The sequence below is a fragment of the Saccopteryx bilineata genome, chromosome 5 (assembly GCF_036850765.1).
Source record: "Saccopteryx bilineata isolate mSacBil1 chromosome 5, mSacBil1_pri_phased_curated, whole genome shotgun sequence".
Taxonomy (NCBI): domain Eukaryota; kingdom Metazoa; phylum Chordata; class Mammalia; order Chiroptera; family Emballonuridae; genus Saccopteryx; species Saccopteryx bilineata.
In genome coordinates, this window is record NC_089494.1 from 159,241,097 (window position 1) to 159,260,875 (window position 19,779).

A 19,779-nucleotide genomic window follows, 5' to 3' on the forward strand; every position below is an offset into this window, starting at 1 on the left:
CAAAACAACAACAAACTTTTTAAAAAGGAAAGTAACATTGAAAATGATATATAATCCTTTGGTTTATCTTCATAGCAGGTAGTCAGGAATACCATCAGTATTTTCCTAACACTTTTTGTAGCAATACTGGAAAAGACAGTAAAATATTCAGAAACAAAGCTTACTCATGATAAATAAATAAATACCCAACTAAATTTATTTGCTAAAGAAAAACTGTTGAACCATAAGAATAAGTGCTATCTAGATTTTGCATATATGGAAAACAAAAACCCTGAGATTACCAATTTTGTATCACAATTCTCATAAGTAGATACTAAAAACAATGGTATTAACACAACTTATACAGGTGTTCAATTGAGTTTAAACTTGATCTAAATATTACCCTTGAATATTTGAAAATTCTGACAACTTAGGAAACTAATGTAGAGAAGCTAAATGTTGATTGAAAATAGTTAAAGCTCCTAAAAGCTACAATTAAATAGTTTCTATTAGCTCTGACCAGATAGCTCAGTTGTTAGGGCATTGTCCTGATAGGCCAAGTTTGCAGGTTTAATCTTGTCACGACACATACATTACAAATTGATGTTTCTCCCTAAAATCAGTAAATAAAAAAGTTTCTATTATTTTACTGCTTAAGTTCAGCTTTTTAATAAAATAAGGGTAATAGGTAATTAACATCTCAAAGGCCCATTACATTTCCATTAATAAGGACATAACAAGTTGACTGAAAATTGCCTTCCAGTTTCACATTTTTTAACGCAAAAAAGTAGACAAGATTAGGTAACTAGACAGTAAAACACTGACTTTTAAAAAAGATTATGAAAATTACATCTTTAAATTTACCTCTAATTCAAAGTATGCTTGCCCATTGGGAACAACTTGTTAAAATCATGCTATCTCACCACTGACACCACGTGACTATTTTTTCATAAAGGAACACGAAATGGCACTAAAAATATGTATTTTTTGACACCTTCTGCAAATTCTGGTTAGTAGAAATACTGAGGCTCTAAACATGTAAACAATTTACCCTACATTATGAAAGCACAGTCATGTAATACCAATATAATAATGAAATGTAAGCTTCTTCCAGAAAAGAGGTTAAGAATTAAGAAGATACTTGAAATGCTGCATTCATAAAGTCAGCTCAATTTTACCCAAGCTTTTTTTAGGGGATTAAAGCCTAGGCCAATGAGCTCAGGAATACTGAAAGCTAGATTTACTTGCTACAATTACCTACATTGGACACTATGATTAGAAAACCCAGAATCAGAAAGAGATGAAAACAGTTTTTCTGATTGAGGTTTTACTAGGCAGGAGAATGAACAAAACCAACACTGAATATATTCCACTTCAGTCTTCATAGTTCAAGTAATAAATGGTCTTACAATTCAGGCACACTCTTTGGACAATCCAAGTTTACCTTTATCACATTTAAAAAATTCATATAAAAAAATAAGTATCAGTTCAAAATATAGATTATTTTTAAAGAAGACCTTGCAGGAAATATAAAAATAGTTGAGTTTGGTGAAAAGGAAATGTTAAAACAGCCTGAAACTCAGAAAATGCAATGTTAATGTTGTGTGAAACATCGCTATGTGCAGCTGCTCTCGGGGGTATCTTGTTTGTTTAGACCAGAAGTACTCAACATGGATCTCCAAGTTACTGTTTTAGAAAGGGGCTCTTTCCCCTGCCTGGTACTCCAAAAAAAAGAATCTCCTAGTCCCACTGCTGTGTTACTTCCAAGAGGCGTAATGGCCAGCCATTCTAGAATTTTAGAGAAAAGTTTTTGGAGATTTTTTTCTTCTACAGGATTAAAAAACTTTTAAGAAGTACTGGTTCAAACATACACCCTTCAATAATGGTCTCAATTGCTTCAAAATATGGAAGGAAGCTGTAATCTTTTTCACATTTAATTTTAGACCTTAAATTTCTGTATCATTAAGATCTCAATGTTTTAATGAAAGTAGAAAATAAGGTATAATTCAGTATCATTTATCTTCAATACAAGTATAATATTTACAGTAATAAATAGGTAACAGGAGGAACAACATCATAACAAAAATAGAACTTTGTATATTTGCTCAAACTGAATTAACTACACTGCTCACAAAAATGAGGGGATATTTTATAGCTTCACAATCATTTTGAAATATCCCTTAATTTTTGTGAGCAATATATTTCTCTAAATTCACGGTATATGGCAAGTTGAATGTTTGATCTTAACTGTGACACTGCCAGTTTAACACTTTAAACACTGAAGGAGGCATTTCTCTAGTCACACAGACTACTTAAGTCTGTATATAGTGATCTGTATAGTTTTCCTTCTTTAGTATTAAACACTAATTAGGTATATTTCAAATCGGTCTATATGACCCTGTGTCCCTCTCTTCAGAAGCATCAGTAATGCATTTTGGCCAATAGTTAGAAACAGGAATTATAAATTAACGTAGTGTATAATATAATCTTGATAATAGGAAAAAGTCCCAAATATTTATTTTAAAAATGTTAACATTACAAGAAAACAAAACTATAATTATCCTCAGTTCTAGTTCCTGAAAATTCAGTTGAGGTAACCTCTGCAAGTCACAGCTCCACATTTGCACACAGTTCTGACTCTCTTTTTGGCCGGGCTGTAGTCAATAGAATCTGAAGATATATCTCCAGAACCTGAACGTGTAGAAAAAGAGATACAGGAGAAAGACAGTTAAGACAATTCAGAATAAGTTTCAAACCTTCTATCAGCTTTAAATAAATGTGAATATTCAGAGACAAATCATTATGAATTAACTGTCTTGAAAGGATGGTGTGGGCTAAAAAGAGGTAAAGTGTATGTTATTAGCCCATATTTATGACAATGGATTTCTGAAATGATGAAATTTACTGGGAAAATCCAATATGCAATCATTTATTTCATTATTTAAGACCCACAAAGCAAAATCAAATAGTAATAGATCATGCAAAAAAAAAAAAGAGAGAAAACACATTATCACAATAAAGCAAACAGAACTAAATTTCTTTTTAAGTCAGAACCTAGTAGGAATGAAATAAAATAATTTCATGTGTGATTTAAATCACACTTTTAATCTTTTGAATATCTCTTACTAAAGATTCAGAAATGTAGGCTTACAATTTTTTAAATGCAAGTAGTATCAAGAAAAGATGTTATAATAAGCTTCCATAATGAAAGTTATGAAAAAGCTGTTTGCAATGTGACGTAGAAGAAATAACACTACTCAGCTCAAGGTCTGGCAGATCTGGATTCCAATTTTAGCTGTCAGATTAGCTTTGAGGCCTTGAGTAAAAAGACAAACTTTTATAACCTCATTTATTTTCATCTTTAATATCAGTTGGATTCAGATGATCTAAGATCTCTTCCTATTTTTGAATAGATTGTTCACACTAAAACAACTTCACACCAGTGGAACTGTACTTGAAAGTATACCTTTCATTTGATAATCAAAAGTGAGCTCTTCTCCAGCATTTATGGTTCTCGTGGAAAATAATGCGATTCTGGGAAGACGAGTATCAAGGTTATCAATGAAAACATTGAACACCTGAAGATTCGGGTCACACTAAAAAAGAATGTTACAAACCATTTAAGTAAAAATTACCTGAATGAGCTCTTCTACATGCCATATAAAATTTTCAATTGCCCAGAGTATTTGTTTTTTAAGATGTACTAGAAATTAAGTTGATTATTTAGAAGTCTTTGAAACTTACACATTTAAATATAGTGTTTTCACTTACAGAAAATCTTAGACATACATAAAACTAAAGAATATAATATACTAAGTCCACATGTATCCACTATGCAGCTTCTACAATTAACATTATTGCTAATCCTGTTTCATCTATTCTTGACTTTTTAATTTTTCTGGAGACCGTTATTGCAAATCCCAGATAACATTATCAGTTCACCTGTAAATAGTAAGGCAAATTTAAAGAACAACTGCATTTAAAAAATCAAGTCAGCACCGTAGGACACAAATTTAATATTGCATGGGGTTTCATTGCTTAAACTCCTATTTGGAATTGTTTGAGATTTTGAGAACTCTACACTAAATTCTGGAATATGTAAGAAAGATCCAGTGAATAACACTAAGAAACCAAAACAAGTGTCTAATTGTCCTTGAATAGAATACATCTATTTTGAGAGTATCTCAAATTTATTATTAAGGACTAAATTTAAGTAAATCAGTAGGAGACAAAGTCTCTGGCATTTCACTATTTATCATAAATTAGTTACTTGGTATAAAATCCATCAAAAGTTTAACATTGGTCTACTTCCGGCCCTGGCTGGTTGGCTCAGCGGTAGAGTGTCAGCCTGGCGTGCGGGGGACCTGGGTTCGATTCCCGGCCAGGGCACATAGGAGAAGCGCCCATTTGCTTCTCCACCCCCTCTCCTTCCTCTCTGTCTCTCTCTTCCCCTCCCGCAGCGAGGCTCCATTGGAGCAAGGATGGCCCGGGTGCTGGGGATGGCTCCTTGGCCTCTGCCCCAGGCACTAGAGTGGCTCTAGTCGTGACAGAGCGACGCCCCGGAGGGGCAGAGCATCGCCCCCTGGTGAGCAGAGCTTCGCCCCTGGTGGGCATGCCGGGTGGATCCCGGTTGGGCGCATGCGAGAGTCTGTCTGACTATCTCTCCCCGTTTCCAGCTTCAGAAAAATACAAAAAAAATTAAAAAAAATAAAAATAAAAAAAAAACAAACACTGGTCTACTTCCTTATATGGTCAGCTACATAACTCACTCTGCAAAATACATTTCCTTGGAATCTATAAAATGGAGAAAATGTCTCACAAGACTAATGCTGTTACGTATTTACCTGGCACTTAGTATGTGCCCAATGACTGTTAACTTCCCTTATTTTTGGAAATAGTTTTTAGAGTATAAGATTCTGGAGTTAACATTCCAGCTGTATTCTAAGTTCTTTTCCAGCACAAATTAAGAATACTAATTATAATTTAGAAAAATACCCCTAAATACTTTAATACTCTACAAATTCTTAAATCTTATAAAAATGTTAACATGTTTACCTTTTAGGAGACTACAGCAATCTACCATGGTATATCTTAAAATTTAGCTGTGTTAAGTTCTCTAAGAAACCTATGTAGCAAGGAGACAAGATGGCGCTGGAGTAGGCGGATGTACCAACTTCCACCTCCCAGAACCAAAGTGGATTACAACTTAATTTTAAGAACCATCATCTGGAAAAACCAATTTTGGACTAACTAAGAGGACTCTTCAACGAAGAACACTGAAGAAGCCACGCTGAGACTGGTAGGAAAAGCGGAAAAGCGGAGAGGACTGCCCAGCTCCCCGGAGCACATGGCAGCTGGGAGAGACTCACATGGCGGGAAGTAAGTTTAGCAGAGAGGGGAGGGTCCTGAATCCCAAGAACAAAGCCCCAGCCTGCAGCCCCAGAGCCTAGAAGAGGCGTATGGACGGTATTTAGCTGGAAACCAGACAGGTTACTGTTTGTGAGAAAGAGACTGATTTCTCAGACCCAGGATTCTTTTTAAAGGGACTGTGCAGGAAACCTCTCTCACAACCACTCACCCTGGGGCTCCGGGGGACGGGAGAGAGGAAAGGACCAGAGCAGTGGGAAGAGAGTGTAATCTAGGAGGCAAAGGGAGAAACACTTTGAGGGACAGCACCCTAACCCCTAGGCTGAGTCACTCCCCAAATCTGAAGTGAATATTTCCCCTGGAAACAGCAATACCAGAAAAAGGAAGCAGGACACCAGCCAAACAAGCTCTCCCCTGGTACTTAGAGCAGAGTCCCTTAGAAGGAGGGAGCTTTCAGGACTACACTATTGAGTGTTAGGGTCTGAACTGCAGCGCCCCCACCCACACAGCTGAAGGCTCACCCAAGGGCGGGTGGCGGTTCTGTCAGCAAGGGCGGAGGACGGCTGGCCATAACCGAGACCCAGGTGTGAGCTCAGTCTTGCCAGGCTGGGGCAGAGGGGGCACATGAAAGTGGTCAAACCCAGCTGCGGCTGCCTGCAATTCAGCCTGTGGGGAAGGACAGGAGCCCCAGAAAGGGCAGAGACCCGCCCTTGAGCAAGGGCGCAGGAGCACAGCCTCGCCAGGCCCGCAGGAACCGAGGCTTGTGGCCTGACTTGGTAGCTGGCTCCTCCCATGAGGGTGGAGTGAAAGTCCAGAACAGGTAGAGTCCGGTGACTGAGCAAGGGCACACAACCCCGCCCGGCCTGTGGAGCCAAGGATTGCAGCTGTCCTGCGAGTAGGTTCCTCCCGCAGGGGCGGGGCGGAAGCCAGGAATCAGGCAGACACCCACAACTGAGCAAAGGTGCTTACCCCTGCCCTCAGGGCCCAGCATAACCCCACCCGCAGGGGCGGGGCGAAGGCCAAGGCCACCAAGGCTTGTACACCTGAGCACGTGATCACAGCCCCACCCGTGAAGGAGAGGCGGAAACCACAGCAACAGCACCAGTGGACTGGCACTAGCAACCCCCATACCCGAACGCCCTAGGCAGCAGCAGCAGAAGGGGTTGCGGGACTGCAGACAGATCACACCTAGGGAACACAGAGGCCACACCCAGTGGACTCCAGTGGCTAAAACCTTCTTTTACACAGACAAAATGGGAAGGCAGAGAAATGCAACCCAAATGAATCAAGAGAAATCTCCAGAAAATGACCTGAATGAGTCAGATATAAACAGATTACTGGATGCAGAGTTTAAAATAATGATTATTAGGATGCTCAAAGATCTTAGAACAACAATAGATAGTCATTACAAACAGCTAAATAAAGAGATAGCAAATATAAAAAAGGACATTGAAATAATAAAAAAGAATCAGTCAGAAATGACAAATACAATATCAGAAATAAAGAACACAATGGAAGAAATTAAAAGCAGGATGGATGAAGCTGAGAATGAATCAGCGAGTTAGAGGACAAGATAAATGAAGGCATGGAAGCAGAGCAGAAAAAAAGAAAAGAGACTCAAAAAGTCTGAGGAAATTCTAAGAGAGCTCTGTGACAAAATGAAGAAAAATAATATCTGCATCACAGAGGTTCCTGAAGGAGAAGAGAAAGAACAAGGGATAGAGACTTTGTTCAAACATATCATAGCTGAAAACTTCCCTAAATTAAGGCAGGAAAACATCTCACAAGTTCAAGAAGCACAGAGAACTCCATTAATGAAAAATCCAAAGAAATCGACACCAAGACACACCATAATTAGAATACCAAAGCTAAGTGATAAAGAGAAAATATTAAAAGTTGCTAGAGAAAAAAAGGCTATCACCTACAAAGGAGCCCCCATAAGGATGACTTCCAACGTCTCAACAGAAACACTTGAGGACAGAAGGGAATGGCAAGAAATATTCCAAGTAATGTAGAACAAGAGCCTACAACCAAGACTACTTTATCCAGCAAAGCTATCATTTAAAATTGAAGGAGAAATAAAAAGCTTTTCAGACAAAAAAAAAAACCTCAAGTAATTCACTACAACCAAACCAGTGCTGCAAGAAATGCTAAGGGGCCTGTTGTAAACAGATCAAAGGAGAAAAAGAATATAGCAAAAGAGGAGTACAGTTTTAAAGAATAAAATGGCAATAAACAATTACATATCAATATTAACCTTAAATGTAAATGGATTAAATGATCCGATCAAAAGACATAGGGTAGCCGCGTGGATAAAAAAACAGGACCCATACATATGCTGTCTACAAGAGACACACCTTAAAACAAAAGATGCACATAGACTGAAGATAAAAGGATGGAAAAAAATATTTCACGCAAATGGAAATGAAATAAAAGCTGGGGTAGCAATACTTATATCAGACAAAATGGAACTTTAAAACAAAGGCTATAGTAAGAGATAAAGAAGGTCATTACATAATGATAAAGGGAACAATCCAACAGAAAGATAAAACCATTATAAATATCTATGCACCTAATATAGGAGCACCTAAATATATAAAGCAGACTTGATGAATTTAAAGGGCGAGATCAACAGCTATACTATAATAGTAGAGGATTTCAATACCCCACTAACATCACTAGATAGATCCTCCAGAAAGAAAATTAACAAAGAAACAGCAGACTTAAAGGACACACTAGATCAAGTTGATTTAATAGATATTTTCAGAACCTTTCACCCCAAAGCAGCAGAATATACATTCTTTTCAAGTGCTCATGGTACATTCTCTAGAATAGACCACATGTTAGGGCACAAAAGCGGTCTGAACAAATTTTAAAAGACTGAAATCATATCGAGCACTTTCTCTGATCACAATGGCACGAAACTAAAAATCAACCACAACAGAAAAACTAAAAAATACTCAAACACTTGGAAACTAAATAGCATGTTATTAAATAATGAATGGGTTAACAATGAGATCAAGAAAGAAATACAAAAATTCCTAGAAACAAACGATAATGAGCATATATCAACTCAAAATTTATGGTACACAGCAAAAGCAGTACTGAGAGGGAAGTTCACAGCATTACAGGCATACCTTAAGAAGCTAGAAAAAGCTCAAATAAACAATTTGATCCTGCATCTAAAAGAACTAGAAAAAGAACAGCAAGTAAAGCCCAGAGGTAGTAGAAGAAAGGAAATAATAAAGATCAGAGCGGAAATAAATGACATAGAAGCTAAAGAAACAATATAGAGGATCAATGAAACCAGGAGCTGGTTCTTTGAAAAGGTAAACAAGATTGATGAACCCTTAACCAGACTCGCCAAGAAAAAAAGAGAGAGGACTCAAATAAATAAAATTAGAAATGAGAGTGGAGAAATAACACCTGACACAACAGAAATACAAAATATTGTAAGAAAATACTATGAAGAACTGTATGCCAAAAAACTAGACAACCTAGATAAAATGGACAAATTCCTTAAAACATATAATCTTCCAAAAATAAATCTGGAAGAATCAGAAAACCTAAACAGACCGATTACAACAAATGAGATTGAAACAGTTATCAAAAAACTTCCCAAATATCTCAACATGATAAAGGCCATATATGATAAACCATCAGCCAACATCCTATTAAACGGCATAAAACTGAGGACTTTCTACCTTAAATCAGGAACAAGACAGGGTTGTCCACTCTCTCCACTCTTATTCAACGTGGTGCTAGAAGTTCTGGCCAGAGCAATCAGACAAGACAAAGAAATAAAAGGCATCCATATCGGAAAAGAAGAAGTAAAGCTATCACTTTTTGCTGATGATATGATCCTATACATCGAAAACCCGAAGGACTCCACAAAAAGATTATTAGAAACAATAAACCAATATAGTAAGGTCGCAGGATACAAAATTAACATACAAAAGTCCATAGCCTTTCTATATGCCAACAATGAAATATTAGAAAACGAACTCAAAAAAATAATCCCCTTCACGATTGCAACAAAAAAAATAAAATACCTAGGAATAAACATAACAAAGAACGTAAAGAACCTATATAATGAAAATTACAAAGCATTGTTAAGGGAAATCGAAAAAGATACAATGAGATGGAAAAATATTCCTTGTTCTTGGATAGGAAGAATAAATATAATCAAAATGGCCATATTACCCAAAGCAATATACAAATTTAATGCAATTCCCATCAAAATCCCTATGAGATTTTTTAAAGAAATGGAACAAAAAATCATCAGATTTATATGGAACTATAAAAAACCCCGAATAGCCAAAACAATCCTAAGGAAAAAGAATGAAGCTGGGGGCATTACAATACCTGACTTTAAACTATATTATAGGGCCACGATAATCAAAACAGCATGGTATTGGCAAAAAAATAGACACTCAGACCAATGGAACAGAATAGAAAGTCCAGAAATAAAACCACATATATATGGTCAAATAATCTTTGATAAAGGGGCCAACAACACACAATGGAGAAAAGAAAGCCTCTTCAACAAATGGTGTTGGGAAAACTGGAAAGCCACATGCAAAAGAATGAAACTCGACTACAGCCTGTCCCCGTGTACTAAAATTAATTCAAAATGGATCAAAGACCTAAATATAAGACCTGAAACAATAAAGTACATAGAAGAAGACATAGGTACTAAAATCATGGACCTGGGTTTTAAAGAACATTTTATGAACTTGACTCCAATGGCAAGAGAAGTGAAGGCAAAGATAAATGAATGGGACTACATCAGAATTAAAAGTTTTTGCTCAGCAAGAGAAACTGATATCAAAATAAACAGACAGCCAACTATATGGGAACTGATATTTTCAAACGACAGCTCAGATAAGGGCCTAATATCCAAAATTTACAAAGAACTCATAAAACTCAACAACAAACAAACAAACAATCCAATAAAAAAATGGGAAGAGGACATGAACAGACACTTCTCCAGGAAGAGATACAAATGGCCAACAGATATATGAAAAGATGCTCAGCTTCATTAGTTATTAGAGAAATGCAAATCAAAACTACAATGAGATACCACCTCACTCCTGTTAGATTAGCTATTATCAACAAGACGGGTAATAGCAAATGTTGGAGAGGCTGTGGAGAAAAAGGAACCCTCATTCACTGTTGGTGGGAATGTAAAGTAGTACAACCATTATGGAGGAAAGTATGGTGGTTCCTCAAAAAACTGCAAATAGAACTACCTTATGACCCAGCAATCCCTCTACTGGGTATATACCCCAAAACCTCAGAAACATTGATACGTGAAGACACATGTAGCCCCATGTTCATTGCAGCACTGTTCACAGTGGCCAAGACATGGAAACAACCAAAAAGCCCTTCAATAGAAGATTGGATAAAGAAGATGTGGCACATATACACTATGGAATACTACTCAGCCATAATAAATGATGACATCAGATCATTTACAGCAAAATGGTGGGATCTTGATAACATTATAAGGAGTGAAATAAGCAAATCAGAAAAAAACAAGAACTACATGATTCCATACATTGGTGGAACATAAAAATGAGACTAAGAGTCATGGACAAGAGTGTGGTGGTTACCAAGGGTGGGGGGGGAGGGAGGACATGGGAGGAAGGGAGGGAGAGAGTTAGGGGGAGGGGGAGGGGCACGGAGAACTAGATAGAGGGTGGCGGAGGACAATCTGACTTTGGGCGAGGGGTTTGCAACATAATTTGATGACAAAATAACCTAGACATGTTTTCTTTGAATATATGTACCCTGATTTATTAATGTCATCCCATTACCATTAATAAAAATTTATTTAAAAAAAAATAATAGAGGGGAAAAAGAGGCTTCAAATTCGATTTTAAGGTGATGGTGAAATTGGGAAGGGAGACAAAGACAGAAAATAAATTTCTGAATATTAAAAAAAAAAAAAAAAAAAAAAAAAAAAAAAAAATCTTCCCAGAAAGAAAAGTCCTGGGCCTGATGGCTTCACAAGTGAATTCTACCAAATATTCAAAGAACTAACTCCTATCCTTCTCAAGTTATTTCAAAAAATTCAAGAGGAAGGAAGACTTCCAAGCTCCTTTTATGAGGCGAGCATAATTCTGATTCCAAAACCAGGCAAAGACAACACAAAGAAAGAAAATCATAGGCCAATATCCCTGATGAATTTAGATGCTAAAATTTCCTCAACAAAATATTAGCAAACCGGATCCAGCAATATATGAAAAAAATCATACACCATGATCAAGTGGGATTTATTCTGGGGAGGCAAGGCTGGTACAATATTCGCAAATCAATCAATGTGATTCATCACATAAACAAAAGGAAGGGGAAAAACCACATGATAATTTCAATAGATGCAGAAAAAGCATTTGATAAAATCCAGCACCCATTCATGATCAAAACTCTCAACAAAGTGGGAATACAGGGAACATACTTAACATGATAAAGGCCATCTATGACAAACCCACAGCCAACATCATACTCAATGGGAAAAAATTAAAAGCAATTCCCTTAAGATCAGGAACAAGGCAGGGGTGCCCCCTTTCACCACTCTTATTCAACATAGTTCTGGAAGTCCTAGCCACAGCAATCAGACAAGAAGAAGAAATAAAAGGCATCCAAATTGGAAAAGAAGAACTAAAACTATCATTATTTGAAGATGATATAATATTGTATATAGGAAACCCTAAAGTTTCAGTTAAAAAACTACTGGATCTGATAAATGAATTCAGCAAGATGGCAGGATATAAAATTAATACTCAGAAATCAGAGGCATTTTTATACACTAACAATGAACTCTCAGAAAGAGAAATTAAGTAAGCAATCCCCTTCACCATTGCAACCAAAAAAATTAAGTACCTAGGAATAAATTTAACCAGGGAGATTAAAGGCTTGTACTTGGAAAATTATAAAACATTGATAAAAGAGATCAGGGAAGATACGAACAAGTGGAAGCATATACCGTGCTCATGGTTAAGAAGAATAAACATCATTAAAATGTCTATATTACCCAAAGCAATTTATAAATTCAATGCAATACCAATTAAAATACCAATGACATACTTCAGAGATATAGAACACATATTCCAAAATTTTATATGGAACCAAAAAAGAACACGAATAGCCTCAGCAATCTTGAAAAGGAAGAATAAAGTGGGAGTTATCACACTTCCAGATATCAAGTTATACTACAAGGCCATTGTACTCAAAACAGTCTGGTACTGGCATAAGAACAGGCATATAGATCAATCAACAGATCTGAGAACCCAGAAATAAACCCACAACTTTATGGACAACTGATATTTGACAAAGGAATTAAGAGCATACAATGGAGTAAAGACAGCCTCTTCAATAAATGGTGTTGGGAAAATTGGACATCTACCTGCAAAAAAATAATACTAGAGCACAAACTTACACCATTCCATAAATAAACTCAAAATGGATAAAAGACTTAAATGTAAGCCGTAAAACCAAAAGCATCTTAGAAGAAAACATAGGCAGTAAGCTCTCTGACATGTCTCACAGCAATATATTTGCTGATTTATCTCCACAGGCAAGTGAAATAAAAGACAGTATAGACAAATGGGACTATATCAAACTAAGAAGCTTTTTTCACAAAGACAGTAAGAACAGAATAAAAAGACAAACTACACAATGGGAGAACATATTTGACAATATATCTGATAAGGGGTTAATAACCAAAATTTATAAAGAACTGGTAAAACTCAACACCAGGAAGACAAACAATCCAATCCAACAATGGGAAAAAGAATTGAATAGACACTTCTCCAAAGAGGACATACAGATGGCCAATAGGCATATGAAAAAATTCTCAGCATCACTAATCATTAGAGAAATGCAAATTAAAACCACAGTGAGATATCACCTCACACCAGCCAGAATGGCGCTCATCAACAAAACAACACAGAGTAAGTGCTGGCGAGGATGTGGAGAAAAGAGAACACTCCTGCTCTGATGGTGGGATGCAGACTGGTGCAGCCCCTGTGGAAAACAGTATTGAGATTCCTCAAAAAATTAAAAATAAAACTGCCTTTTTACTCAGCTATCCCAATTTTAGGAATATACCTCAAGAACACCATAGCACTGTTTGAAAAGAGGAAATGCACCCCCATGTTTATGGCAGCATTGTTCACAATAGCGAAGATCTGGAAACAGCCCAAGTGTCCATCAGTGTATGAGTGGATTAAAAAGCTTTGGTACATATATACTATGGAATACTACTCAGCCATAAGAAATGATGACATCAGATCATTTACAACAACATGGACCTTGATAACATTATATTGAGCAAAATAAGTAAATCAGAAAAAACTAAGAACTATAGATTCCATACATAGGTGGGACATAAAAATGAGACTCAGAGACATAGACAAGAGTGTGGGGGTTACGGGGTGTGGAGAGGAGAGGGACGGGGTTGGGGGAGGGGAGGGGCACAAAGAAAACCAGTTAGAAGGTGACAATTGGATTTTGGGTGATGGGAATGTAGCATAATCAAATGTCAAAATAATCTAGAGATGTTTTCTCTGAACATATGTACCCTGATTTATCAATGTCACCCCATTAAAATTAATAAAAAATAAATAAAAAAGAAACCTATGTAGCTGTATGTGTTCCTTAAAATTTCTACTTTCTGCCTCTTAATTCTTCTGCTCATTAATTTCCTCCTCTATGATCAGGATAATACCTATCTTATAAAGTTGGAAAATTTAAATGAAGTAACATATGTAAAGACTTGTAAACGCATGGTATTTGGAATTTGAATTTTCTTAATGAGTTTTTCTAATATAGCAATAGTACCATGACTAAGGAGAAGAGGCTCTTGTACTAAAATACTCCGGAAATATTAAAAAGGTCTGTGGTCTAAAGATAATTCTTTTCCCAACTACGGAAAATCATTAACCATTATGTTAATTAGTCCTGTTAAGTCTTTCTTACACTGTGATTCACAAAATGAGACACATTTCCATATCGAGTTGCATCCACTGTGAACTCATCAGATTCATAGTCCAGATCAAAGAGATACGTGATTCCTTTGTTGTCATATAACTGCCCCCGCCTTTCAGCCTCTTCACTTGTGATTACCTAAAAAAGAAAAAAGTATAGATTATTATACAGTATTGCTGAACTGAAGAAACTCTAGTTCATAAATATATTAATCAACATATTGATGTCTACAAATGTTTAAAAAGATATTAAAGTGTCATCAAAGCACACATTCACACAAATGACTCTAGAAGAGCTAGACAGTGGTAAAAAAACAAAGGAAAGAGAAATGGTGCAAAAGAATTATGACTGTTTAAATAGGAATTAGGACAACTCAACAATTAAGTTGAAACCATGTACTATTTTCATTCTAGTTTACTAAAATGTTCAAAAAGCTACACACAACTATAGCTTTCCATAGAACATAAAATGTCAAGAACTAAGTTTATAAGTTTATGAGAATATGTGCTCTAAATTAACTCTAAAGGGGTCTTTTTTCCTATAACTAATCTGTATGCAGTTACAAATAAAAATTTATTACAAATACAGGAGAGAAGGTATGCTAAATATGCAGTCAACTCTATGGAAAGTTTTGTTTTATAATAATAGATTGTTTTCATGAAATTCAGTAGATGAAAACCATCACATACATTTCTGCTCTTAATAACACAGCTTTACCACATGCTCAGCTTAAGAAATCAAAAATGTCTACAGTGATTTATGATGTCAACCAAATTTAGCTGAATTTATTAAGCCAGAAAAAGAAAATGATTGAATTATACAAAATTTAGTATCCTAACTAATGACTTATAATAATCTGACATTGTCTAAAAATATAAGGATTAATATCGGAACCCAATGTAATTTCAAAATCAGGTGATCCAATTCCAAACAACTTTGAAAATGTCAACTCTAACAGCCCCAGATATGCCTTCAAGATGCGTATTTTTCTAGTCACAGCTTAACTAACCCTTCAGTTGGAGGGAGTGTGGTGCAATGGTGAAGTGTACTGATTTTGGAGCCCTGGTTTTGAATCTTGGCTCTTTTACTATGTGACCTGGGGCAAGGTGTTTAATTTCTCTGTGCCTCAGTTTCCTTGCCTGTAACAATGGAGATAATACTACTACCTCAAAGTTGAGAGAATTAATGTTAATAACATTAGTGTGTGACACATGGTAACTACTACTTTTGTGTGACTATACATCCATATATATACATATATATACATATATATATATATATTTGTTTAGTATTTGATAATGTAGAAAGTAGTCTAACACTGAAACAAGTGAACACTGAAAAAAGTGTTGGAGGATAAACATAAAAGCATATTGTATCCACAAGAAAATCCAAACTCTCATCTTATGGACACAATAAATGCTTTTATGTTTATCCTACCACACTTGCTCAGAAAGCACTGGTCTACTCTATAGTATGTATCCTTCTTTGTTTTTTTAATTGACAATTACAAATTATAAAATTTGATTTTTTTAAAGACTTTATTCATTTTACAGAGGGGAGGGAGAGAGATGGAGAGAGAGAGAGAGAGAGAGAGAGAGAGAGAAAGAGAGTGAAAGAGAGAGAGAGAAGGGGGGAGGAGCAGGAAGCATCAACTCCCATATGTGCCTTGACCAGGAAAGCCCAGGGTTTTGAACTGGCGACCTCAGCATTCCAGGTCGATGCTTTATCCACTGTGCCATGACAGGTCAGGCACAATATGTATCTTTCAAGTTGAGACAGAATTGAGTTTTGGAGTGAAATAAATTACAACTTAAAACTTTCAAAGTCAGGATATGTTTAGATCTGATTTTCTCCTTAGCAATTTTCTGTAAAAATAGTAATCACATTTTAAAATTTATAAATGTCAGCCCTGGCTGGTTGGCTCAGCAGTAGAGCGTCGGCCAGGCATGTGAAGTCCTAGGTTTGATTCCTGGTCAGGACACACAAGAGAAGTGCCCATCTGCTTCTCCACCCTTCCCCTCTCCTTTCTCTCTGTCTCTCCTCCCCTCCTGCAGCCAAGGCTCCATTGAAGCAGACGCTGAGGACAGCTCCATAACCTCTGCCTCTGGCACTAGAATGGCTCTCTCCCTAAGGGAGCAATGCCCCAGATGGGCAAAGCATCGCCCCCTGGTGGACATGCCGGATGGATCCCGGTCCGGAGCATGCAGGAGTCTGTCTGACTGCCTCCCCGCTTCTAACTTTGGAAAAATACAAAAAAATAAAAATTAAAAATAAAAAATTTACAGATGCCAGTTCCACTGACTATAAATGGGTGTTCATTGAAAGATGACAGTATTTATTCTATTTGTCAACATTCAAGTTTATATTTCTATTTATGTTAGTGGACCCTTCTCTTAAACTTGAAATTTCTACATATTTGCAAATGATAATATCAAAATTTACCAAATATTTGTTCCTGAGGTAAAAAAGTAACTTTTCAAAAGCGTAAACTTTCCATGCACATTATTTGCTATGTGATAAGTTGAACATACCTCTCCAACATACTCCATGACAAAACTCATTCTTTTAATCTTCACAAGGGTTTTTACGCCCCAGCCACAGCCATTGCTAGTTCGAAAGATGCAAAGTGAATATGGTGTGCCTTTTTGTACAATCCTATTGGGACAGTTGGGTCCACACTGACATCTTGAGTTGCATTCATAAATGGGGGTACCAGGTAGGATTTTAATTTGTTGGTTTTTATTATAAGCAAAAAGAATTCCAGCTTCAGCAGGACAACATTTCTCAGAGAAGCAATCTGTGCATGAACAACCAAAAGTAGCTTCATTTACTAAGCTGATTCCAGGAGTGGCTTTGTATTCATTAATGTAGCAGAAGTCTGAAGGTGGGCCCTCTAAGTCAACAGTATTTTCAACAAAAATCATTCCTTTATGATTTTTTCTCCTGTTGAGTTCCTCTTGCCATCTCTGCAGAGCTATCCTTTGTTTAGCCTTCTTTACAATGTATCCAGCAATGGCAGGTTTCAAAGCTTTGTTGTTGTTTAGAGTTATTGCTCTGCCTTTCTTTACCCGAGATAAATAAGTATGCTTGTCATTAGAGAATTGCTGAAGTAGTAATGGGCACTTGAGATTTTGCAAAGGTTCCCAAGTATTTCTAGAATCTGGCCATCCTTTCCATTTTACAAGATAATATTCCGTATCCTTAAAATACAAAAGAGAATGCAAATCAGATTATGACAGTTCCAATTATTTGAAATAATTTAATATTGTAAAGAATAAGGTATCTATTATAATTTTCTTAATAAAGTTCAGAATATATAGTCACAGAAGCAACTGAAGTAGAGACCATAAAAATAAAACTTTTCTTTATATTACATAAAATAGAGAATTTAGATGTGGCAGAATATGCCTAACCATAAGCAAAAGAACTGCACCTACAGAAAAGGTACTGAAAGTCATGACCAAACAGCGATGAAGTTAAACAAAAAAGTATTTATCTTGATCATGCAAATGCTAGTTCTAAAACTAACCCAGATTAGAGACTCACTTGGCCAGAAAAATGTAGGTACACTCTAAGGTCTCTAACTTAGTATTTTACACAAGATATGAGGGAAGTTCTGTTTCTCAATGTCATAGGCACACAAAGTCTAGATGTTCAGAGATACACTGTCCAAAACAGTCATCAGCCACATGTAGCTATCAAATACCTGAAAGGTGACTAGTCCAAATGTACATGTGCTTTAAATGTAATACACAATGAATTTTAGACTTAGCACAAAAAAATGTAAACCATTTTTTAACTTTTTATAAATATTGATTACACATCAAAATACTTTGTTTATGTGATTACTGGAAAATTTTAAATTATACCTATGTAGGTCGTATTATATTTGTATTGGGCAGCCTCATTCCAGATAATTCTTATTTTATTTAGACTCAGTCAGGGTTTAGGTAACAGGCATTCAAGCCACCAATAATCAAATATTTTGATTTATCCTCAGACTACTGTTGACCTTGATGTTACCTGGAATCTTGCCTTCCTACCCCAGTAACCTATGTTTTCCTCCCTGAAGTCAGGCAATGCTATGTTAAGCTTCTCTTAAAAAAGGTAATCAAGTATGTATAATAAAAAATTCTGAAGTCTCTCAATTCCTTCTTTGTCCTCTGGAATACTAACATATATCCATGTGCCCTTTAAAATATGAAAGTGATTAAACTGCATTTTATATGTTTTAGGTATTTTAATTCACAGAAATAGATAAAAAGTTAATTGAGATAGATACATTTACTTTACCCTGAAATTATTAATAAGGTTTTTATTATAAAGTAAGAATGCCTATGACAACTATTTTATGATTCATAGTTTAATAATGCCAATGCACTGCCTGACCAGGCAGTGGCGCAGTGTATAGAACGTCAGACTGGGACACAGAGGACCCAGGTTCAAAACCCCAAGGTCACTGGCTTGAGCGGGGGCTCATCTGACTTGAGCACAAGCTCACCAGCTTGAGCTGGGGTCCCGGCTTGAGTGTGGGATCATAGACATGACCCCCTGGTCGCTGGCTTGAGCCCAAAGTCGCTGGCTTGAGCAAGGGGTCACTTGCTCTGCTGTAGCCCCCCAGTCAAGGCACATAGGAGAAAGCAATCCATGAACAACTAAGGTGCCACAACGAATTGATGCTTCTTATCTCTCTCCCTTCCTGTATGTCTGTCCCTCTCTCTCTGTACCAAAAAAAAAAAAAAAAAGCCACTGTACCTAGAAGGTCTAGGAAATGTGGTATTAGGCATATTAAGGAATCACGAATTGGGCTGAGGAGCACTGAGGCAGCTTTGAAGGAGTAAGTCACATAGCTAGTGAGTGAGCTTATTTTCTCCCGTCTTCATCTCAATGTTTTATTATACAGAGTGTCCGTAAATCATGGTGCACTTTTGACCGGTCACAGGAAAGCAATAAAAGACAATAGAAATGTGAAATCTGCACCAAATAAAAGGAAAACCCTCCCAGTTTCTGTAGGATGATGTGGCAGCACGTGCGCATGCGCAGATGATGACGTAACACCGTGTATACAGCGGAGCAGCCCACAGCCATGCCAGTCGAGATGTGGACGGTACAGAGGAAAATTCAGTGTGTTCTGTGGCTCGCTAAATTCGAATCCATTACCAAAGTGCAATGTGAATATTGGCGCGTTTATAACGAAGCACCACCACATAGGAATAACATTACTCGATGGGATAAGCAATTGAAGGAAACTGGCAGTTTGGTGGAGAAACCCCGTTTTGGTAGGCCATCAGTCAATGACGAGTCTGTAGAGGCTCCTTAGGGACAGCTACCTAAGGAGCCCTAAAAAAATCTGTGCGTGATCCCACATGGAACTGCACTGAATAGGTATGAAACTGGGAGAGTTTTCCTTTTATTTGGTGCAGATTTCACATTTCTATCGTC

General features: G+C 36.7%; 2 protein-coding genes across 2 annotated transcripts in view; one reads left to right on the forward strand and one right to left on the reverse strand.

Moving 5' to 3' along the window:
- DCLRE1C (DNA cross-link repair 1C) overlaps positions 1 to 5,087 on the forward strand; it is a 50,558-nt gene extending 45,471 nt beyond the window's left edge. Inside the window, exon 15 of the mRNA XM_066279136.1 lies at positions 5,042 to 5,087. Coding sequence (XP_066135233.1) covers positions 5,042 to 5,074 — 33 coding nt within the window. The 3' untranslated portion in view covers positions 5,075 to 5,087. The remainder of the gene's footprint in view (positions 1 to 5,041) is intronic.
- Positions 23 to 19,779, reverse strand: part of SUV39H2 (SUV39H2 histone lysine methyltransferase) — a 46,237-nt gene continuing 26,480 nt past the window's right edge. Inside the window, exons 3-6 of the mRNA XM_066279138.1 lie at positions 16,869 to 17,537; positions 14,329 to 14,475; positions 3,446 to 3,575; positions 23 to 2,670 (exon numbers count right to left, since the gene is read on the reverse strand). Of these exons, the coding sequence (XP_066135235.1) occupies positions 2,564 to 2,670; positions 3,446 to 3,575; positions 14,329 to 14,475; positions 16,869 to 17,537 (1,053 nt within the window). The 3' untranslated portion in view covers positions 23 to 2,563. The remainder of the gene's footprint in view (positions 2,671 to 3,445; positions 3,576 to 14,328; positions 14,476 to 16,868; positions 17,538 to 19,779) is intronic.